This window comes from Chanodichthys erythropterus, chromosome 20, assembly GCF_024489055.1.
Source record: "Chanodichthys erythropterus isolate Z2021 chromosome 20, ASM2448905v1, whole genome shotgun sequence".
In the NCBI taxonomy this organism is placed as follows: Eukaryota; Metazoa; Chordata; class Actinopteri; order Cypriniformes; family Xenocyprididae; genus Chanodichthys; species Chanodichthys erythropterus.
The window spans coordinates 13782690-13808179 of record NC_090240.1 but is presented as its reverse complement, the minus strand read 5'-3'; the positions used below and the strand labels follow the sequence as shown (position 1 = coordinate 13808179).

The window sequence follows — 25490 nt, the reverse complement described above, 5'->3', positions numbered from 1 at the left end:
GGGCAAATTTGACAAACTATAATAAATGATCTGTGGGGGATTTTGAGCTGAAACTTCAGACACATTCTGGAGACACCAGAGACTTATATTACTTCTTGTAAAAGGGTGGATAATAGGTGCCATTTAAATGACTGTCATTTCCAGTATGTGAAGAAAACGCTTAAAAATCAGACAAAAATGATAGACTGCATAAAAGACAGCAACAGGTGCACTTCAGGTTTTCCCTTTTGGCTTGAACCGAACAGGTGCTTTGTCACGTTTGTAGATGTTTCACTGAACCGTGTAATTCCTGAAACGTCTCAGGCTGTGCTCTAAGGTGATCTCAGTGCTGGATAATATCTGTTTCCTGTGTGTTCTGCGTACAGTTTGGCATCTGTAGCAGAGGATGATGGGTCTGTTAATCTCCAGCCTCAGATCCTTTGTTGTAACTCTTGGTGAGAGAAGATTAGAGCAGTGCAGGACAGGCAAAGAGCCAGATTCCCTATCTTACCCACGATTCCATGCTCTTGTCTCTGGGCCGTGTGCCTGGTCACCTCTAAATAACAGTTATGGCTCTGAAAGCCCATTCGACCTCACATTCAGGGAAGTAGTTTCACTACATTTTCCAAAAACAGACTGTGGGAAAAACTTGCATGTATGCGTGTTTGTCTGAACTTATACGATGACGAATCCCGCAAGATGAGTGATTGATGCTGCAGGTTTAGCATAAGCATGTGCGTTGAGTTTGAACTATGGTAAGTCATTGTAAATTGAAGGGTTCCTGGCTCACATCTGCACACTCCTGTTCTTCATGTAGAGGCTGTATGGAAGTTGATGTATATGCACCAGCTGGAGCTCTCCTCAGAAGAGTCACACAGAATCATGTTCTTATCTGTGCTGTCAAATAAATAATAAAAATAAAAATTAAATATATATATATATATATATATATATATATAATCGGTAAGATTTTTAATGTCTTTAAAAGAAGTTTCATCTGCTCAACAAGGCTGCATTTATTTAATTAAAAATACAGTAAAATCAGTAATATTGTGAAACATTATTACAATTTAAAACTGTTTTCTATTTGAAAATATTTGAAAATGTAATTTATTCCTGTGATCAAAGCTGAATTTTCAGCATCATTACTCCAGTCTTCGGTGTCACATGATCCTTCAGAAATCATTCTAATATGATGATCTGCTGCTCAAGAAACATTTATTTGTGTACAATATTTTTTTTCAGGATTCTTTGATGAATAGAAAGTTCAAAAGAACAGTGTTTATTTGAAATATAATCTTTTGTTACATTTTTAAATGTCTTTACTGTTACCTTTGATCAATTTAATGCATTCTTGCTGAAAAAAAAATTCTTCTTAAAAAAATAAAAATTCTGAAATTTTAGAACGGTAGTGTATAATGCTACAGAAGCTTTGTATTTCAGATAAATGTTGTTCTTTTGAACTTTCTATTCATCAAGGAATCCTGAAAAAAAAGTACACAACTGTTTTCAACATTGATAATAATAATAAATGTTTCTTGAAAATCATCATATTAGAATGATTTCTGAAGGATCATGTGACATTGAAGACTGGAGTAATGATGCTGAAAATTCAGCTTTTCCAACACAGAAATAAATTACATTTTATATTATATTCCAATAGAAAACAGTTATTTTAAATTGTAATAATATTTCACAATATTACTGTTTTTACTGTATTTTTAATTAAATAAATGCAATCTTGGTGAGTAGACAAAACTTCTGTTAAAAATATTAAAAATCTTACCGATCCCAAACTTTTGAACGGTAGTGTGTGTGTGTATATATATATATATATACAGCTATGTAAAAAATTAAGAGACCACTTAATATTGATTTCTGAACTTGGAGTGGTCTCTTAATTTTTATATATAATATATATATATATATATATATAATTATTATTATTATTATTATTATTATTATTATATTTTTTTTTTTTGTGTGTGTGTGATGCATTGTTTTTGTGAATCTTTGATGAATAGAAAGTTCAGAAGAACCGAATTTATTTGAAATAGAAATCTTTATAGATCATTATAAATGCCATGGTATTTTTGATTACATTACATTTTCATTGTAAATGAACTTTAAAAACCTTGATTTTCTTTTACAGAGACTGCACTACACCCATTGCACTATATTACACCCATATCCTGACTGCATTACCTATGTGTCCTCTCTCTAGGTCTGACTGGGTGGAGATCGTGGAGCCGCGCTCTAGGGAGCGCATGTATGTCAACCTGCTGACTGGCGAGTGCGGGTGGGAACCGCCGCCCGGCGTCCCTGTCCGTCAGTCGGACGGCAACCAGTGGTGGGAACTTTTCGACGGCAATAACAATCGGTTCTACTATTACAACTGTACAAGCCAGCAGACGGTCTGGCACAGGCCTCAAGACTGCGACATAGTGCCTCTAGCGCAACTCCAAGCCATGAAGAGGAACTCTGAGGCTGAGATCAGGGGTCAAGGGAGGATCCCTAGAGGACCGGCGGATGGCAAGCGGACTCCCCTGCCTGGGCTGGTTTCATCTACACAGTCCTCCTCACTGGAGCAGGAGAGTGGGAGGGAGACACCACCGTCCAAGGGCAAAGGGGACAGTTTGGAGGGAAGGAACCAGGGAAATAGGTGAGGATGTCTGGAGCACTTAAACTTGGATTTCTCATGGTGGCAATCAGGGCTTGACATTAACACCCGCCAACCCGCCAAATGCAGGGGGATTTCATCAGTGGCGTGTAACTCAGTCACTCCTACTAGCCATTTGACGGGTTGAATTTTTTGTTTCAAATATATATTTTTCAATTGCAGTCTTTTAATAGGGCATCTGAAATAAACTAAGTGCAGTATTGTCTTGTCAAAAATATAGATTTTTCAATTCTGAAGTATCTGAAACACTTTCAATACTCATTTTCCACAGAATAGAAGCAGTGCTTTCTCTCTCTCTCATCGAGAGCAAGTTGACACACACACACACACACACCCGCCTCCCTTCACTCACTTGTTTCATTTGCTCCGGATGAATATTGTTAGTGTTACAGGGCTTGGATTTCAGCGTGAACATTGCACATTATTTTACTCATTCCCGCAGATTTTGTGCTCACACCCAAAGTGCGTGCACATAAAGCCGCCTCTCAGAATTAAATTGAGGGGTTTTTAGCTGCTTATTGCAATTGAACAGTCAAATACACACAAAATAATGTCAAAATGCCGGTCTTTGTGAGTATTCATGTAAACACAGTCAGTTATGTTTTAAGTGAATGTAAACAGTTGAGAAAGAAAGCCTGTAACAGTATAATGGATCTGTGCGTCAGGTCTTAAAGTGACAGCAGCCTAATATACCTGCTGCCGAATAATAAGACAATATTAAAAATATCTATATGACAGTTTTCCCCAATAGTTTCGATGACAAACTTGTGGCCAGTGAAAATGCTGAGTGGCTATTAACTTTGGAAAACCACTAGCCACAGTGGCTGGTGAGCAAAAAAAGTTATTGCCTGGTGGCATTTAAAGGGTTAGATCATGCCAAAAACAACATTTCTTTCATTCATTCACCCTCATGTCACTCCAAACCTGTATGACTTTTTTTCATCTGTGGACCCATGTTGTTTTGGACCCTACTGACTTCCATTGTATAGACAAAAAGACGTCCAACCCTTGAGCTCCGCTCTCTGTGACACACATTTTCATGGCTGTGTTTAATGGGATTTCTTATTACCAGGAGTGGTGTTTTAATCTGTCTCATAAGGTTATAGTGGGCTTTCAGATTAACCACTTTGTTGGGCCGCAATCTCAGCATCTTGACTCATCATGCTCTGGTTGGCACATTAGTTCTGCACAGGCTGGTGTTCTTGCTCCTGGCACTTTCACACTAGAGCTTTTGGTGTGGACCTGAGTCCATTTCACACTCTTTTGGTTGTTGTGGAATCTGTTTTCAGAGCACCAGAGAACGCACTAGTCCTCTTGAAAACTTAAGTTTCGACGCACTTAGCGTATACATACAGCCAAGTACACAGCCTTTCAAAGTATAAAAAGCATACCGATAAGAATAAAAGGTGAATAGAAAAATTAAGTGTTTTTTCACACACTGCACCCTCTCTCTTTGTTAAAAACGTATCAATATTTTCTTCACTTTGTTTCCCCATCATGACGGTAGTTGAACTGAAAGAGAAAACTGACCATAGAAGAAGATTTATTCTAATGAGTGCCCCTTGTGGCCACACTAAGAATGCAGCGTACATGGATTGCATTATGATTTCCTTTGTTATACATTTCTGAACCCAGTAGTGCATGGAATTGCTCTCGCATAGCTACAAGCTTGTGCATTAACCTAGTTATGTAGATGATAAGCACTTCAGACATTTTGTTTACTGGAAACCAAGATCCTCACTGTATGACTCAATGCTGGAAAAGGTCTCACCTGGTCTAACACACATATGACGTCACACTTTGTCTCGGTCTGCCTCGCCTTGGTCTTTTTGCGGGTAAAAATAACATGCAGGGTCTGTTATCCTAATATTTTCTTCATTTGGGACTCTTGAAGCTGTTTTGGCATAGATACACTGTTCATTTGGTAGAGCGCCAGCTACTGAGAGCACTGTGTGTTATAGAGAGAGAGAGAGAGAGAGAGCGAAAGGTGCCTAGCAGACTCCTCTAACAAAATCAGCCTTAAATGGTCACACGCTTTTCCTTGTTAACACGCACCCATTACACACCCTGGAATGCGCTTTCTCTGCTGTACTTAAAATGCTGTGTGTTAATACCTGTTTGCTAATTCAAGCTTCTTGGGTGGGAAACGCTCGCAAACACTTCCACTCTTTTAAACTTCAGACCTATTGGTTTGTCAGCAGATGATTTTAAGATGCACAGTTGTTTCTTTTTTAGGTTCCACAATTCTCATGCAGTGTTGTTATTGTTAGCTAAAACGATTAAAAATAGTTTCTAGTACTTGAAATAAAGCTGAAATAAAATTGAATATAAATTTTAGGTGAAAAGCGCTTAGAAAAAAAAGTCAATGAAAATTAGATTTGCTGTAAAAAATAAATAAATCAGTTTAAGTTGATGTACTAAAATTACTAAAACTAAAATAAATTAAAGCTAAATAGAAATAGTTTAAGAAAACAAAAAGCACATAACAAAAACCTCAAATTAAACTTAAAAAATAAAAATAAAAGCTAATTCAAAATATGAATAAATACTACAATGGTATATTAATAATACTAAAGTAACACTGTTTTTATTTCACCATAAAATTCTTTTGCTTTGCATAAAATAAACATGAACTGGAGAAAAAAAAAAAAAATATATATATATATATATATATATATATATATATATATATATATATATATATATATATATATATATATATATATATATATATATATAATTACTAAACTTGTGTTACAGTAACAAACTACAATTAATAAAAAAAACTATTTAGACATTAAAAAAACTAATAAAAATGACAAAAACAAAATTATTAAAACTAAAATTTTTACACAAAATAAATAAAACAAAATATGAAAGTAAAAATGAATTCAAAATATTTATGAACAATAATAGTCAATCTCAGCAATCGAGTTGTGTGCACGTGTGCTCGCCCTAGTTCTCAGGAAAGCAAATTAGCAGCTCACACTCAATTAAAAGTAGGGCAAGTGTTCCAGCCTGTACATATTTTTGGTGTGCGTGTGGTACAGCTAGAGGACGTCCAGCACAAGCTGCCGTCAGAAGGAGTGTAGCCCAGTAACGGCGAGCTGTTTTTGGGTACAGTCACTTCGCACGTCCCTGAGGTCATGGAGGAAACCTGGTTCTCTATACTTATACTTGTGCTGCATGTCCTGTGGATGACAGAGAGGGTAAGATGTCGACTCTTTAGTGGTTCTTGGGCTGTGTTTTAAAACCTGGTGAACTGCCTGTGTGGATAGCAGCCTTTAGGCACGTTCTGAATGATGAAATGTTTTTAATTTGAAACACATATAGTATGGTCCAAAATTCTGTCTAGGTAAGCAGCTGTTTTGGTTATTAAATGTTGCTTTTGGAATTACAATAAGTTAGAGTTATGGAAATCATACAGTCCACCCCTTTGACTGTATGAGCTGTCATATTGAGACGTGTGTGTGTGTGTGTGTGTGTGTGTGTTTATCCTTTTGCTAATCAAGCATTGGCATTGTGGGGGCTCTTCCCCCTCGCCTTTAACATATGGGCCATCTCTCTGGCTTGAAGTCAATGTGTGTGAGTTGATTTTTTGCCAAAGATGGACAAAGAGCACTCAGTTTGGCTTCGTACACGCACTAGAAAATAATATGTATTAGTATTCCAGATTTTGTGACTTTTGTGTATGTGGGGGAGAAGAGCCATACTGTCATTTGTAATATGAGTAACAATACAATATACAATGTAATTTTGTTATTATTATTTTGTTATAGGCATTGTGACTGGTTGGTTGACTGTAATGCTATAGTGTCTTTGTTGACTTTCTTTTATACACTGCCCAGCCAAAATCATCAATGTCATCCTGGAATATGGCCATGATACGTCTTCCTACATGGTTGTTTAAAGGTGCCCTAGAATTAAAAATTGATTTTACCTTGGCATAGTTGAATAACAAGAGTTCAGTACATGTTAATGACATACAGTGAGTCTCAAACTCCATTGTTTCCTCCTTCTTATATAAATCTCATTTGTTTAAAAGACCTTCGAAGAACAGGTGAATCTCAACATAACACAGACTGTTACGTAACAGTTGGGATCTTTAATATGTACGCCCCCAATATTTGCATATGCCAGCCCATGTTCAAGGCGTTAGACAAGGGCAGCCAGTATTAACGTCTGGATCTGTGCACAGCTGAATCATCAGACTAGGTAAGCAAGCAAGAACAACAGTGAAAAATGGCAGATGGAGCAATAATAACTGACATGATCCATGATATCATGATATTTTTAGTGATATTTGTAAATGGTCTTTCTAAATGTTTCATTAGCATGTTGCTAATGTACTGTTAAATGTGATTAAAGTTACAATCGTTTCTTACTGTATTCACAGAGACAAGAGCCGTCGCTATTTTCATTATTAAACACTTGCAGTCTGTATAATTCATAAACACAACTTCATTCTTTATAAATCTCTCCAACAGAGTGTAATGTTAGCTTTAGCCACGGAGCACTATCAAACTCATTCAGAATCAAATGTAAACATCCAAATAAATACTGTACTCACATGATCCAGTGCATGCATGCAGCATGCATGACGAACATCTTGTAAAGATCCATTTGAGGGTTATATTAGCTGTGTGAACTTTGTTTATGCACTGTTTTATAGTCGCGAGCTCGGGGGCGGGGAGCGCGAGATTTAAAGGGGCCTAGGCATATTTAATGATGCCCCAAAATAGGCAGTATTAAAAAAAATCTATGGGGTATTTTGAGCTGAAACTTCACAGACACATTCAGGAGACACCTTAGACTTATATTACATCTTTTGAAAAGACGTTCTACGGCACCTTTAAGAAATTAAAATCTACACACTCCATCAATTAGGGTTAGAAGTACTTTTTGACTAATTAAATCCAAACAGCGAAGGGCAGTGTATTTCATAGTTGATCAGTAGCTTGTGATGTTTTGAATGCTGATCCCCACCATGCTTCTTAGCTAGCTTAGGAGAACTCGGTTGATTAACTTGATTCACTAGCTTTACTAGCCGCCTTACTAGACAGCATTTTTGGGCATCATTCATTAGGTTTTGAGACGCAGCTATCATGTTTTGAGTATTCCAATTAAGATTTCACATCACTTTTTCAGATTTTTGCACACCAATTGGATTGAAATTGCTATAGTAATTCTCAAATATTGCAGTGATATTTGCAGCATTTTTGTGTTGTTTTGCAGTGAAACCAATAATTATTATTAGTAATTACATATTATTTAGGTCATTCATGTAATTAGTATTATTTATGTAATTGGTAAATTTTTTGTGTGTATTTGCTGAAATAAATCGTGGACTCCTAATGCCCACAAATGCTCTGCATGGCTGTTCAATCCCAGCTCATTTTACGATGGAATACACTGCAATGAGCGATCAAGATGTTTGGTCTTATGTTGTTTGGAATTATGGATTTTGTGGAAATAAAACAAATGCCGCCGATAATGCGACAGTTAGTTGAATTTGCATTTATTCTTGCAAATTGTGTGTAATGTGTTGAGTGTTAGAGATTAGTCTCAGGATGGGGTCCTGTGACTCAACTATGTGCTAAAGACAGAGGGAATTATGGGTGTCTTCCCTCCTTTGTTCTTTTCTTCCCTCTCGCTCATTTACTTTTTCTTTTCTCGCTGTGAGGTTTCTCTGGTAAAGAGGATTGAGGTGGGCAGCAGTAATCTGTCTCTTACATTCTTGCATTATGTCCTCCTGTAGAAGGCAGAAATCCATTCAGATTAGATCTGAGAACAAAGGGCGGGTATAAACCCTCATCCCCCTTTACCAGCCATATCCCAGCAGAGAAAGACACGCTCCCGAGGACACTGAGACGAGAGTGGATCTCAGTGGATTAAGAGAAGAGAATCAGGCTTTGATGACTATAAATCAGTGCTTAAAGGAATAGCTCAGTTATGAAAAATTATTTATGCACCATCATGGGTTTGAACCTGTATGATGTTTTTTTTCTGTGCAACACAAAATTACACTTTTTAAAGAGTTTTCATGCAGCTCTTTTCCATACAATAACAGGCAGAGTAACCAGAGGCTGTCGAGTTCCAATAATGATGCAAAAGCATCATAGAAGTATCATAAAAGCAGTGTTGTTATTGTTAAAGGATTAGTTCACTTTCGAATAAAATTTTCCTGATAATTTACTCACCCCCATGACATCCATGATGTTCATGTCTTTCTTTCTTCAGTCGAAAAGAAATTATGGTTTTTGATGAAAACCTTCCAGGATTATTCTCCTTATAGTGGACTTCAATGGAGCCCAAACGGTTGAAGGTCAAAATTAGAGTTTACATCATGTGGACCACTTTTATAGCACTTTTACTAGTTGCATCAAGAGCTGCCTAATGGTTCTTCACAATTTTTTACTCAACAGGAAAACAACAGCATATTAGTTTGGAACTGCATGATAATGAAAAGCTTTCATGATCTGTCTGTTTTCATTGAATGTGTTTTGAGTATGCAGTACGTGATGTTTGAAGAACAGCATGACATCTGTTTTAATCTGTGGAGATCATCTCGTGACAGACTACCTCATGTTGTTATTGTTTTTATTTCTATCTCTGGATCTATCGTCCTGCGTGCGAATGCTTTAATTGGACGTGTCCTTTCAGATCTCATGCATTATCTTTTCCTCTGTGGGGCCGACATTGTATCTAACATGCAGATATTTCAGGAGCACATGGTCTTTAGAGAAAAGGAACCGGTAAATTGTATACGTTCACATGTGCCTACAAAAAAATGTTCGTGAGTGCCATTTGCTAAGACAGCATCACTATCACTACTTATACTAACAGGTTGGGATTTTTTCTTCTTTTCTGAAAAATGTATAAATCTAGTTTTAAAACTGATAGTACAGACTGATTTAAAAAAAAAGAAAAGAAAAGAAAAAGAAAAACCTGTCTTAAAATGTCACCACTCAGCATATATGAACAGCACCCTACCAGAAACAGCAGAGCAAAGTTTTGACCAAGCCCAGACTGGCATTGTGCCACACACACAAACTTCTTTTTGTGAATTGTGGGGACATTTCATAGGCGTTATAGTTTTTATACTGTACAAACCGTATTTTCTATCCCCCTACACTACCCCTACCCCTAAACCTACCATCACAGGAAACTGTGAACATTTTTACTTTCTCACAAAAAACTCATTCTGTATGATTTATAAGCCTTTTGAAAAATGGGGACATGGGGTAATATCTTCACAATGTCACACTCTCCTTGTAATACCTCTGTCATACTCATGTCATTATACACATTTGTGTCCTGATATGTCACAAAAACACACACACACACACACACACACACACACACACACACACACACAGTACTCAGAGAGGTATTCATATGCTTCCTGACCCAGAGGACGAGTCTTCCACTCCGTGAACACAGAAACGCTCTGTTCAGGTTCAAAACCAGCTTCACCAAATACATAGTAGATTTTAGGATGGGTTGAGTGTAATTACAGGAATACAGGTTAAGAAATAAAGGGAGGGATGGAATAAACAAAGAAGTACAATATCTTATACTTCTACTAAAATGAAGCTGCAAGTTTAGTAACATCAATTAGACACTAGTACTATTTACCTAGTAGTGTGTGTGTGTGTGTGTGTGTGTGTGTGTGTGTGTGTGTGTGTGTGTGTGTGTGTGTGTGTGTGTGTGTGTGTGTGTGTGTGTGTGTGTGTGTGTGTGTGTGTGTGATTATAGGGCTGCAAGAGATAAAGGAAGCATCAGAGAGTCAGCGAGTGCTCAACTCAAAGGGCCACCCAGCAGGACACACTCATGCTTTTTATATTGTAGGGTCTGCCCTGGTAAGCACATGTACAATGCCGAGGTGTCTGGAGCATTCTAATTTAAGCTTCAGTTTTGAATTAATATTTTATTTGTGAATAAACCAGTTGACTGTAACAATTTAAACAAAATATTTTATTTGTGAACTGATGTTCAGCTGTTCTTTTTAATAGTCAGCATATTTTCATCTGTCATCTAGCATGGTAAACACTCACTGAAAAAACTCCACAGTCATTCATAGCGAATCATAACCGATCATATCCAGTCATAGCGTGATGGAGGCATTGCCTCCTCTCACTTGACTTTCCCCCATTTATTCTCAATTGCCCCCCACAAAACTCACTGCATGCTATAGGGGGTCTGTTAAGCTCCATCTCGGTCGGTCTATATCCCAATAGTGTGAGTTTGGGGCAGGGCTATCTGCTTGACCAGCCAAACCTGCTTTAAAGCACAAATTATTATTTTTTTATTTCATTTGATGACTAGCAATTACATGCTTCACAGTATCACAGTAAATTAAGAGTCGCTATTCAAATATTACTAATTGCATGAATACACAGTACAGTCCAAAAGTTTGGAACCACTAAGATTTTTAATGTTTTTAAAAGAAGTTTCGTCTGCTCACCAAGGCTACATTTATTTAATTAAAAATACAGTAAAAAACAGTAATATTGTGAAATATTATTAGAATTTAAAATAACTGTGTATTATTTAAATATATTTGACAAAGTAATTTATTCCTGTGATGCAAAGCTGAATTTTCAGCATCGTTACTCCAGTCTTCAGTGTCACATGATCCTTCAGAAATCATTCTAATATGCTGATTTGCTGCTCAAGAAACATTTATGATTATTTTCAATGTTGAAAACAGTTGTGTACTTTTTTTTCAGGATTCCTTGATGAATAGAAAGTTCAAAAGAACAGCATTTATCTGAAATACAAAGCTTCTGTAGCATTATATATACACTACCGTTCAAAAGTTTGGGGTCGGTAAGAATTTTTTTATTTTATTTTTTTTTAAAGAAATTGAAGAAATTAATAATTTTATTCAGCAAGGATGCATGAAATCAATCAAAAGTGGCAGTAAAGACATTTATAATGTTAGATTTCAGATAAACACTGTTCTTTTGAACTTTCTATTCATCAAATAATCCTGAAAAAAATATTGTACACATTAAATGTTTCTTGAGCAGCAAATCAGCATATCAGAATGATTTCTGAAGGATCATGTGACACTGAAGACTGGAGTAATGATGCTGAAAATTCAGCTTTGATCACAGGAATAAATTACTTTGTGAAATATATTCAAATAGAAAACAGTTATTTTAAATTGTAATAATATTTCACAATATTACTGTTAATCTTAGTGGTTCCAAACGTTTGGACTGTACTGTATATGTAGCTATGAAAGTGGTCTACTGCTGTGGTCTGTAGGAAAATTAATGGCCTAATAAAAACACATTAAAATCAATGTGATATTCATGATCAAATAATTAAATTTATCATAAATAGTCGTTGTATTTCCACTTGCTTGCTGAAGTTTGTCGGTTTTGAGTAACATTAGGAGGGTCGTTGAGTTCACAGAAGCCCTCTCACTCTGGACCCACGTGTTTTAGCGGTCTGTGTTTATGCCCGTCTGAATACTTGCCATATTTTCCTCTTCAGTGGCACATAGCCATGAGAAATACACGTCGTCTTCACTATGGTACCCCTTCCCTGAGAGACAGAAATGAAGGGAGATATTACACTATCCCATTACATTTGTGGATCATGTGTGTGAGGTTTTATTGTATGATGGGGTAACAAACGCTAGCGTGCACGCGCTCTCGCATTCACACAGGGCTGTGCCAGACTTTGGTCACATTTACACTCTAATCTGTTTGTCCTGTGTCACATCTCTCATGGCCTCATTCAGAAAGTAGGCCATTATCAGGAGAGCACTGCTGTATCACTGTCACACAGGCACAATGACTCACTTCCGGTCATGAATTTGCTGATACTAGTTTTATATTTTTATTATTATTGCATGTTCAACTTTTATTTATGGAGGTCATCAGGTAGTTATATTGTTATCATTTCGATAAATTAAATAGATGCTTAAACAAACAGAGCAATGTTTTGATAGCGGCAGTGTTTAGATTTTTTGGAATAATCAACAAATGAATGGTTTGCTTGTAGTTGTCTCTGCATGTTAAGACGGAATAGGAGAAAACATTGTAACATTTAAAAAATAATTTAACATTTTAACAGACTATGCACTTAGCCATGGAACATTTGATGAATTTGGCTCCTGCTCACTAAGTGAACATGAGCACTATTGAGTTGGTATATTGAGTAAACTAGCTGAATGAGTGTTATTTAAAGGGTTAGTTCACCCAAAAATGAAAATGATGTCATTAATGACTCACCCTCATGTCGTTCCAAACCCGTAAGACCTCCGTTCATCTTCGGAACACAGTTTAAGATATTTTAGATTTAGTCCGAGAGCTTTCTGTCCCTCCATTGAAAATGTATGTACGGTATACTGTCCATGTCCAGAAAGGTAATAAAAACATCATCAAAGTAGTCCATGTGACATCAGTGGGTTAGTTAGAAGTTTTTGAAGCATCGGAAATACATTTTGGTCCAAAAATAACAAAAACTACGACTTTATTCAGCATTTTCTTCTCTTCCGGAATCTTTTCCATTGAATTGATTCCATTGAATTGATTTCACTGAATCCTTTCATCTGTCAGTGTTGGTAATGCACTTTTACGTCGTTGTTTTTGGCGATTAGGACATCCGCGACATGCACACTTACGCACCATTTCAAAAAATATAGCAATACCAAAATACAAACAATGTAGAATAGCTTGAATACAGTGTGCGTCTCCCTCAGACTGTGAACAAAGCTCGGGCGCACCAGATAACACGTCAGCAGCGTCACTGCAGAGTCGTGAACCACACTCCGGAGCAGAAGGGGGCGGTAATGCACCAATAAGCTGGATGCCAACCGCCGTAAAACAGGAAAGAAGAAGAAGAAGAAGCGGAGTCGTGAATGCGGATTGACAACAGACCCGGAAGAGAAGACAATGCTGAATAAAGTCGTAGTTTTTGTTATTTTTGGACAGAAATGTATTTTCGATGCTTCAAAAACTTCTAACTAACCCACTGATGTCACATGGACTACTTTGATGATGTTTTTATTACCTTTCTGGACATGGACAGTGTACCGTACATACATTTTCAATGGAGGGACAGAAAGCTCTCGGACTAAATCTAAAATATCTTAAACTGTGTTCTGAAGATGAACGGAGGTCTTATGGGTTTGGAACGACATGAGGGTGAGTCATTAATGACATCATTTTCATTTTTGGGGAGAACTAACCCTTTAAGCTTTAATTTCATGCCATGAAATTAAAATGAAAATATTAGCTTTTAGTCATGTCCATTTCTTTGACGTCTTCTATATGCTCGTGTGCTCCAAAAAGATCGCAATTCACTTTTAGTAGATTTACACTTGTAAAATTATTGAAAGTGGACCAAAAATATGATGACTCATGTTCTGTGCCGGTTGTACAGAAATATGTTTTTTGCTAAATATTTTTTTTTTAATTTTGTAGGTTATATTAGGTTTGTTCAGTTTCATAGCACTTTATTTCCTACACAAAATGCTAAATGTAATTTAGGGTGCGTTCACACTTGTCATGTTTGGTTCGATTAAAACAAACCCTGGTGCTATTGCTCGGTTAGTGCGGTTCATTTGAACATATGGACCAAAGACATGTAACCGAACCAAAAACAGGAAGACGAGACCCTAAAAAGGACAGAATCCTCACGTATGTCGTTTTTTCTCGTCATAGTCGTGAGTTTGTCCATCACAGGCATCAGACGCGCATCTCAGCAGATCGTTTGTGTGTGACGGATGGATTCCCGCCGCTGTTTTGACTCCTTTACACATTTAATAAGCTCTTCACGAGTCCCCAGATCATATGCAGGTTACACACACAACGAGCGCATTTACCTCAGCACACAGCATTGTTTTGGATGTTCGGTAAGTTCCGTCTTAAAATAGGCAATATGTCATAAAATCACATTGTGAATGTATCCCTGTGCCTTTAGGTTCAGTATCTTTTGGTTCGGTGATAAATCTGCCAATCTGAACGCTAATCGGACCAGGACTAAATGTTTTTTTTTTTTTTTTTCTTCTTTGGTCCGGACCAAATGAACCAAACGAACCGAACTACAAGTGTGAACACACCCTTAGACAACAAAATACTAGACACAAATAGTACATTAAAGGCATATCTTTGACAGCCATCTCTCTCTGTCACAAAAGTTTTAGAGTTTTTGTGGCAGCTCATGCTAGTACACGCTAAAAATCGCAGCTATTAGCTTACTGTTTTCTGTAAGCTAAGAACCGAAAGCCTTAGGAAAACAAGCTTGTTTTTGTTCCTCAACCATTTCATCCATCCCACAGTTCAGAGAAACTCTTCCCCTCATCTCGTTCTGTCACTGTTTCTGCCACGCTAATTAAAACGCTCTGACTGCTAACCCAATTTGACTCTCCATGACCAAATTGAGTTAGCTCACATTTCAAACGGATCTTAGCTCTATTTTTCTCTTCCTGCAAATTCAGCGGCTTCAAACATTTTTCTCCTCTCAGAAGTTGTTGACGCAGCGACGGAGATGACAGAGAGCTCAGTATATGAAACTAAACACTGCGACTGCCAAATCGATTCTCCCACAGACACGTGTTGATCCGTGAGCCGAGTGAATGTTATGGAGCGTGTTTGTCAAATGTAGTGAGCGGTCTTGGATGGATAAGGGTGTGTGAGTGCTGCCATATGGAATGTGGAGTATTTAGAGCTCATATTCCCCACATCAGGTCAGTAAGGTCGGCCTGGAGGTCAGAGGTCAAAAGCTTTGACCTTGTGAAGTGATAGTGATATTCCCTTCGTGTTCGGCCACACACACTCTATCATTCTCATGCTTATTGGTTTGCAGTAATTCAGTATTTTAGTTGTATTCTAAGTCTTTGCAAACGTACACACACTTTCACAAACAAGCACATGCATAATTTTATATACTTTATGTTCACAACATTCCAAAACCAGTGAATACCGAAGTCTCTTCGGATTCCATGCTTGACTTTCCCATGACAAATCCCTTTAGGACAACCCACCCGTTCCCCTTCTCTCTCTCTCTCTCTCTCTCTCTCTGTCTTTGTGTCTGGCTCTTTCTCATTCTCCTTCCCAGTGGATTTTTTTTTGTGTGCAGTGTTTGTGTGCAGTTTGTTTGGGAACTGTGTTTTTTTTTTGTGGGTGTGTGTGATTCTGTGCGCTCTGTCATACTCAGAGTTTGAAATCCAGTCACACAATGACACCTACACAGATATCACCACAACACAACACAGCTGTATCTGTCTGTCTGTCTTCTGATTTGTTTATCCTTTTCAGCTCCAATAAATATAGCTATTTATACAACAGCATTCAGCGTTCTAATAGTTCTGGTGGTTAATCTATTGGCACTTTTTATGGCAATTCTAGGGCCCTATTTGAACGATCTAAGCGCATGGTGTAAAGCGCACTGCGCAAGTGCACTAAGGGCTTGTCCAAATCCACTTTTGCTAGTTTAATGATGGGAAAAATTGTCGGTGTGCCTGGCACATGGTCCAAAATGGTTGTTTCTATTCTCTTAATGAGTCATGGGTGTGTTTTGGGCATAACACGCAATAAACCAATCAGAGCCTCACCAGTTGCCAGCCAGTTGCCAGTCGCGCTCATGCCATGATGTAATAAACATAGTGTATGCGTGTTGTGCGCCCGCCTATAGGCACATATTACTAACGCGCTCTTTAAATAAAAAAAAATATTGCACCATTGACTGTAGACCAGGTTTCAGTTGGTCAATGCCGCAGTCTATTTCAGTTGCCTCAAAATAGCAACACGCCAAAAATGCATCTCGTTTTCAGACCAGCACGGCCGTGGATGTACAGATGGGCACAAATGCATTTTGCTATTTAAACAACATGGCACAGGACATGAAAATGATAACTGCGTCAGGATGAAACTAGCAAAACACACTTGCATCGCGCCTGGCGTCCGCATTGCACCGGATGTATGATAGGGCCCCTAGTGTTTTATCTATTGGTACTTTTTAGTGCATTCTAATAGTTCTAGTGTTTTATACTTTTACGGCATTCTAAGGACCTGTTTACACTAGTGAGTTTTTGTTTTAAAACAGTGTTTTAAAATGAAAACATTCCTCGTCTAAACTAGCGTTTCCGCAGCATTTCAGAAATGATCTCCATCTACACTACACAGCCAAAAACGCATGTCACATGACTGTTCATGCACACTGGGCATGCACGTACAAGTGTAAACCCTTGCCTCTTGCACATGTAGGTAGCTGCAGTTTAAAAAAAAAATGCAGTGTTTAACTGCACATAGACTGCTAAAAATTACAACAAATCCAGCACAAATTGCAGTTCAATCTCCATGTTTTTGTTTTCACGGTCGTCAAGGATACGCACAGCAAACGTGGGCAGCCACGCCATTGTTTTCAAAAGTCTCTGTTTTGGTCCATTTATACTGAAATGCAACCTAAAACGAGGTCTGCAGCGTTTTCCGAAAATCTCTGTTTTCGAAGTTCAAAAATGCCGGTGTAGTGTAAATGACAGGCGTAACCATAGCAAAACTTATGCGTTTTAAAACGAAAACCAGTGGCGGCTGGTGCAAAAAATTTTTGGTGGGGCACAATTAAGAAATAGAATTAATAGAAATGCAGGAATTAATAGGCTAATTGTTAAATAATCATTTAACAAGTGATATAATAATGTATCATTACTAATCTAAAACATGGAAAATTCTGTATTTAAGGCATGTATAGGACTGGGATCTAAAAAAAAAAAAAAAATCTGTATTTAATTTAAAAAAAAAAATTATTTCATATCCTGCCCAATATTGTCCTAGAAACAATGTTCATATTGAAGGCTATAAAAACAAACATGAAATGTGTAGTATGGATCAAATAACATTAGGCCTAGGCTATATTCTAAAATTGTAACTTTACAATGTAAAATCAAAATGTTTTTTAAAGCAGAAGTTAAATACACTCAACTGAAAAATGAAAATAAATAAAAACAAAAGAACAGACCAATTATTATTATTTTGAATACCCTACAACAGTCACTTTACACAGTTACTGCTATAGTACAAATACACTTAGTTGTATTTTCGAAATTGTACATATGGCATAATTATGTTCGCCAACAAAAACAAATTTTCAACTACAAATATTTTTAGCAAAATGTATTTTACTCAGATTGAACGCCGTCTGTTTGGCGCGCATGCGTGCGGCGGCGCTCGTTCAAGTTCAAGTTCAAGTTCAAGTTACTTTATTTATACCCGAAGGTAGATTTTGTTTGCAGTAGAGTCCTCATACACACATACAAAACAGAACACATAAAAGACTATCGTTCACGGAAGTTTGTGCTTGCTGAAGACTCGTCCACGCCTGACTGCAAAATGGAAATATTTTCTCGACTTTCTAACATTTGCAGATGGAGAATATATCTGTGAAATTTAAATAATGGACTGAGAAAATTATTGGATGTCACTTCATCTTAAAGAAAAATATTAATGGAGGTATGTTTGTTTTCACCAATCGCTACACAAGTTAAGGTTACATATGATGACGAAAGCACGTTAGTGCGAGCTCTCCCGGAACCCAATGAGATTGCATTGCAGCGCCTGCAGTTCGATAAGAAAAGTTCTTTGAATGGAAGTCTATGGGAGCAGTCGGGGCAAATCTCGGCCAGACTGAAATTGCCCAAAAAAAGGCGGTACTCCACAGAGCGTGACTCGATGCTGATTGGACTATATCCAGAAGCAGAACAAACAGTCTAGCAGTGACAGCTAGCGTAACTTTGGTTGATGTGATTGAAAAATTCGTCCCTTTCTCACTTTGGTGGTGCGTTGCCCTATTGCCCTAATGAAGAAACCGCCCCTGACGAAAACACACTAGTGTAAACAGGGCCTAATAGTTTTAGTGTTTAATCTATTGCTACTTTTTAGTGCATTCTAATAGTTGTAGTGTTTTATATTTTTATGGCATTCTAATAGTTCTAGTGTTTAATCTATTGCTACTTTTTATGGCATTCTAAAGCCCCGTTTCCACTGCAGGACCTTATTCCAGGAACTAGGGACTTTCGGTGTTTTGACCGCAGGGACCAGAATAAAGTTTTGGGTGAAAATTTCCCCCTCAGAACGTCCCTGCTCACAGGGTAGTACTTTCAATGTTCAGGAGCTTTCGGGGGTGGGACTTGAGTGCTGAACTTGCTGATTGGTTGAGTTCACGCAGCATTTTATTTCAACCACCATTTTTAAAAGTCTGTTGGGGTGCGTGCAGTAAAAGTGGTTTGCTATTCGAATCAACATTGGAGTTTAAAAAATACGACAGATGGACCGACAACAAGGTTCAGGCTTTATTAAAGTCGCGCGCAGTCCTGCGTCACCGCACTTATCTTCATGGTACTTTAGAAAGCTATGGAAATGCAGACAACAGGTCTGGGGGTGTTTCTTGGGAAAAAAAGTTCCTGGGACAAATTGTCCTGGGTAATTTTGATGGAAATTAGGCTAGGTGCTTTTCCACTGCATGGTTAGGTACGGCTCACTTTGGCGCTTTTCCATTGCATGGTACGGCTCGCATAAATAGTACCACCTCGGTTGAGGTTCCAAGCGTGCCGTACCGATACTAAAATGTGATGTGTAAACACTGCAGATCACTGATTGGTCAGAGAGAATAACAGCATCCACAGGGACAGGCATCGACACTACCAGCATTGGATTTGCGACACGAGACGCCAAACCCACTAGATTTAAATAGTCAGCAACAGCCACCTTTAGCACAACCTTTATAAACGATTTTCTTTAAATGGCCGTCATATGCAACTTGAAAAAAGAAATGTCTGTTAGTAGACAAGGTGGCGACGCAACTATAACAATCAGTCTATAATTCCACCCACTTTGTAGCGGTACTAAACTGCAGTGGAAAAGCAAACCAAATCAAGCAAAGCTAGCCAAGTCATGCCATGCCGAGGCGAGTCGTACCACGCAGTGGAAAAGCGCCATAATAGTTCTAGTGTTTAATCTATTGGTACGTGTTACGGCATTCTAATAATTCTGGTGTTTAATCCACTTGTACTTTTTGCTGCACCTGACCAAACTCTTCTGTTGGCAAATAAAAAACACACAAATTGTGATTGTGATATTGTTCGATTATCTCTCATAACACTAACATATTTACTGTCAGCATATGTAAACATTTACTCGCAGTCTTACATGTGATTTTGGATGGCTTCAGTTGTTGAATACATGAAGTAGGAAAGTAAGAACTGTGTACAGTACGTGGGCCAGTGGTTTCAATGCATTTGTGATATTGTTTTTGGGAGATAGGAAGAGGAGATGTTGGAACCGTAAGAGTAAAGCAGGATTATAGCGAGCGGGAGAGATGTAGTTTGAAGAACAAAGGCAAATGTGACTGGCTTGCCTCCTTACACCCGCCTACTTGAGTATCTCTGTGTTTGTTCATTAGCCTCTGAGCTCCACTCCAACCTCACATTTCTCTTACTCTATACTGGCCGTATTCATGTTCTCAAAAAAAAAAAAAAAAAAATGTTTCATAATCATAAGCAGTGCTATCTATACAAAGTTGCAATTACTTGCCTTCACTAAAAAGTAATAGAGAGGTCATAGATGGACTGCATATATACACAGTATCGATCTATCTTAACAATTTGTAAAAATGTGACACAATAGTTTGTTCCTGTCTCCAGCATTGAGTTTTAATGTAGTGATCAGTCACATGACATTTACATCTCAGATGATTGGCTGAAGGTATTCGAGAGTCAGAGAGGGAAAGAGAAGCGTGTGCTTTCGTTTGTTTTCTCCATCACTATAGCATTACTCTCGGTTTCACTCAGTGTGAACGCTGCGCTGGTATTTCCTGTTTATGCTGTTGGAGAAACGCCCTTTGAACTTTTCCAACATTCACTCCCTCAGGACACCCCCGTTCTGCACTCCGGCCCCCTGTCCAGCCTTTCTCAGCATCCTTTTGTGTTCAGTGCAAATAACACAATCAGCATGGTCTGCACTTGCCAAGATGTTGGGAGTCTTTTGTGGTTGGGTTTGTGAATGAGTGTGTGTGAGAACCTCAACACCTGGCCATCACAGACGCATTCACCCCTCAGGAGATAAATGAGCTGGTGTACTCAGTAGTAATCTCAACTTAAGTCAGGAATACATGCTGAAAACTATGCCTTTCAGTTTATTTAACTGAGCAGAATCTGTTCTGAGAACAAATATGAGAGTCCCTTTTTACACCTGATAAGAGCTCCTTATTAAGAGCATAGGGGCAATGTAAGGAATCGACTAACAAGATGTTATTGTGAAAAATTCTTTGTTCATGAAAAATTATCAGAATGAAATGGTTACCAGCATTTAAAAATGTTTTCATTCTAAAACTTTTTTCCTATTTTGTTTTACTAAAATTTATTTTATTTTTCTATTTCGTTTTCATTCACTGAACCATTTTTGTTTTCCTGATCACATTTGTAGTGTAAACATTTAAAGGGTTAGTTCACCCAAAAATGAAATTTCTCTCATTAATGACTCACCCTCATGTTGTTCCACACCCATAAAACCTCCGTTCATCTTCGGAACACAATTTAAGAGATTTTTTGATGAAATCCGATGGCTCAGTGAGGCCTCTATATCCAGCAAGATAATTAACACTTTAATGCCCAGAAAGCTACTAAAGACGTTTTTAAAACAGTTCATGTGACTACAGTGGTTCAATCTTAATATTATAAAGCGACGAAAATACTTTTTGTGCACAAAAAAATAACAAAATAGCGACTTTATTCCACAATATCTAGTGATGGGCGATTTCAAAACATTGCTTCATGAAGCTTCGAAGCTTTACAAATCTTTAGTTTCGAATCAGTGGTTCGGAGCGTTTATCAAACTGCCAGAGTCACGTGAACTATTGAAATTTTGATGCTACAAAGCCTCATTTACTGAAATCACATGACTTTGGCAGTTTGATACACGCTCCGAACCACTGATTCAAAACAAAAGATTTACAAAGCTTTAAAGCTTCATGAAGCATCACTAGATATTGTGAAAGTCGTTATTTTGTTGTTGTTTTTTTGCACACAAAAAGTATTCTCGTTACTTCATAACATTAAGGTTGAACCATTCAAACCATTTTAAATGTGTTTACTAGCTTTCTGGGCATTGAAAAAGGAAATTATCTGGCTGTCAATGGAGGCCTCACTGAGCCATCAGATTTCATCAAAAATATCTTAATATGTGTTCTGAAGATGAACGAAGGTCTTATGGGTGTGAAACGACATGAGGGTGAGTAATTAATGACAGAATTTTCATTTTTGGGTGAACTAACCCTTTAAACATTCAGATATATATGTCAGTAAGATATGTTTTTATTTGAAAGAAAGAAAAAGATTTCTTATTTAAATAAATGCTGTTCTTTTGAACTTTCTATTAATCAAAGTCCTGAAAATCCAGAAAAATCTTGAAAAAAATGGATCAGTGTTTTCACAAAAATATGAAGCATCACAACAGTTTTCAACATTGATAATAATCAGAAATGTTTCTTTAGCATCAAATTAGCATATTAGCTTTAACATCACAGAAAAAAATTGCATTTAAATATATTCAAATAGAAAACAGCTGTTTTTACTGTATTTTTTGATTTTCTGTATTACTCTACTAAAACCACCACATTAGTGTCCCCAACTAAGCATGCCATGTTCTTCTCTGGCCAACAACGCACAGTGCTTAAAGGGTTAGTTCACCCAAAAATGAAAATTCTGTCATTAATGACTCACCCTCATGTCGGGTGCACAGTTTAAGATATTTTAGATTTAGTCCGAGAGCTTTCTGTCCCTCCATTGAAAGTGTTTGTGCGGTATACTGTCCATGTCCAGAAAGGTAATAAAAACATCATCAAAGTAGTCCATGTGACATCAGTGGGTTAGTTAGAAGTTGTTGAAGCATCGAAAATACATTTCGGTCCAAAAATAACAAAAACTACGACTTTATTCAGCATTGTATTCTCTTCCGGAATCCTTTCCATTGAATTGATTCCATTGAATTGATTCATTTGAATTGATTCCATTGAATCCTTTCATCTGTCTGCGATGGTAATGCACTTTTTTACGTCATTGTTTTTAGCGATTAGGACATCCGCGACATGCACACTTACACACCATTTTAAAATATAGCAATACCAAAATACAAACAATGTAGAATAGCTTGAATACAGCGTGTGTCTCCTTCAGACTGTAAACGAAGCTCGGGCGCACCAGATAACACGTCAGCAGCATCTTACATCAGCAGCGTCCCTGCGGAGTCGTGAACGCAGATTGACAACAGACCCGGAAGAGAAGACAATGCTGAATAAAGTCGTAGTTTTTGTTATTTTTGGACCAAAATGTATTTTCGATGCTTCAAAAACTTCTAACTAACCCACTGATGTCACATGGACTACTTTGATGATGTTTTTATTACCTTTCTGGACATGGACAGTGTACCGTACAAACATTTTCAATGGAGGGACAGAAAGCTCTCGGACTAAATCTAAAATATCTTAAACTGTGTTCTGAAGATGAACGGAGGCCTTACGGGTTTGGAACGACATGAGGGTGAGTCATTAATGACATCATTTTCATTTTTGGGTGAACTAACCCTTTAAGATTGATGTATATTTGGAAGCAAAAATAATGCACTTTATTTGTTGTTAACCTTGTAGTGCTTTAAGTGATGTGTGTAGAAGAGACCCCCTTCAGATTTGAGAAGCACATTGATATCAGGTGTAAACAGGGCCAGAGTAATGCAAGACTGATAACAAACATGGAAACATAAGATACAATCACACAGTCCCACTGTAACATAACTTTATCCTAATATTTATACCAAGAAGCTTTATTGACTGAGACAGAATAGAATGATGTGTTTTGTTCTTTGTGTTGAGATTATTTACAAGCCTGCGACATTGTATTTACTCGACACTGTGAATAGATTGTTGACATTTGGCCATTAGACAGTAGACACAATGGGTGGGAAAGACCACAGCGGACAGAGAAACAGAGAGAGAAGTTTGGGTTGTGAACAGCGTAGAAAGGTTCTGATCAAGAGGTAGACAGCCACTTGAATCAAACAAAGAGTGTGTTTTTATAAATGAGCTCAGAGTAGACAAGAACTTGAGGAATGGAGTGTAGTGAAGTGTTTTTTTTAGTTAATACAGGCCTCTCAGGGAGCTGAAGATGTATTGTTTCACACACCGAGAGTCTGATCTGATCAAGTCCGGCGGATTGAGAATGTGTGTAAGTGTGTGTGTGTTACGATGGCAAGACTCGCATTCCTGCTACTGTAACCCAGAGGAGGGCCGAAAGTAGCCGCCTTCCCCCTCCCTCCCTCTCTCCCTCTCTCCTTGTCCTTCTCGCCCTCCCTTCCTCCTTTCCTCCCTCGCTCTCTTGCTGTCCTTCTCCATACCACTCCATAATTAAACGAACACTGGATGACGGTAAGAATTTGAGCCGAAATTGATAACCTGCAGAATTGCAGAAAGAGCTCGATTAGCTAAAAATAAACGTTTAGAGCAGCAGGCACTTGCTTCTTCTCTTCGATTTGGCTGTTTTTTCCTGCGTTTCCAGCTGAGGGAGGTGTCCTCTACAATTCTCAGTCACCCCAAGCACCCTTAAAGATCGCCGTGCCCCCTATGGGTATGCCGGGGGTAAGTATGTTTGCTGACTGCATGCTCAAACGTACGATGTGCATCACTGTCTAAGGTGAGTGTAGATAGTCATGTGCAACAGGTGTATCTTGAATGATGCAGTCAGTTGTATTGAGAATGTATTTTTGCTCATATATGGATATAAATGTTGATTTGTTTCTTGTAATGGAAAAGTTGGCTGCGTGTTACTGCACATGTTGTGTAGTTTGATTAGCTGCGCTTATATAAAGTGGTTAGAAGTTCTTAAACTGATCCGATTGAGTTGTTTATTGTTTCAGTTGTAGTGTGTGTGTGCGATCGGTCACCAAGTCTGAGTGAAATGTACTTGTGCGTAGATGCTTATTTGTTTTGATGGACTTGTGGTGGGAAGGAAACTGCAAGTCTGGCAGAGTTCAGATTAGCATGTACACACTATAATCTGGATTAGTGGTCTAAGGTCTGAAGGTGCATTCAGCCCAAACAAAGATCAGCTAATGTTGATTTTTACGTTCTTGTGTGTTTTTGCGTGCAGTATGTTTACGGTTGTGTATTGGTTGCAGGAGTTCACAGTGGCGTTCTACTTTGGAGTTTCAAGGGTTTCTCTGCATTTGCAGGAACATGCGCATTTATGCTTGTGTGAAGGAACATGACATGAGTGGTTTGTGCGTTTAAACATACACAAACACACACAAACTGTATACATAAAACTAATCATGTGCACATGTACTTTTATGTACGTATACACACCAAATGTAAACTTCAAAGTGTGTTGCGTGCAGAAATTACAGTTACAGTTGTTCAGCATGTGTAGATGAGAGATAAGTGAATGGAATTGTTACATGATGAGGTTTTATAGTATTGTTACAACATTCTTGTAATGTTGTTGTAACATTTTGATAGCGTCACTATAGCAGTCCATAGTGGATTCCTGTTTTTCTACTCTGCTGGAACACACTGTCTGTTCAACCTTTCCTGTTGTGTTTCTCCTACACACTCCACTGCAGTGGCCTGGATAGTGTGTGTGTGTGTGTGTGTGTGTGTGTGTGTGTGTGTGTGTGTGTGTGTGTGTGTGTGTGTGTGTGTGTGTGTGTGTGTGTGTGTGTGTGTGTGTGTGTGTGTGTGTGTGTGTGTGTGTGTGTGTGTGTGTGTGTGTGTGTGTGTGTCTGCACATTGTTTGTGCTTTGACTGAAACAGTCACAAGCAGCTCTCT

General features: G+C 37.9%; 1 protein-coding gene across 4 annotated transcripts in view; it reads left to right on the top strand.

Moving 5' to 3' along the window:
* arhgap46b (Rho GTPase activating protein 46b) overlaps nucleotides 1-25490 on the top strand; it is a 103180-nt gene that overhangs the window by 44654 nt on the left and 33036 nt on the right. For 2 of the 4 annotated variants that reach the window (XM_067371768.1, XM_067371769.1), the window contains exon 2: nucleotides 2204-2641. In XM_067371768.1, the coding sequence (XP_067227869.1) occupies nucleotides 2204-2641 (438 nt within the window). Of the gene's footprint in view, nucleotides 1-2203; nucleotides 2642-5847; nucleotides 5869-24046; nucleotides 24302-25490 lie in introns of those variants that run through there. The other 2 variants (XM_067371771.1, XM_067371770.1) reach the window with 2 other exon arrangements.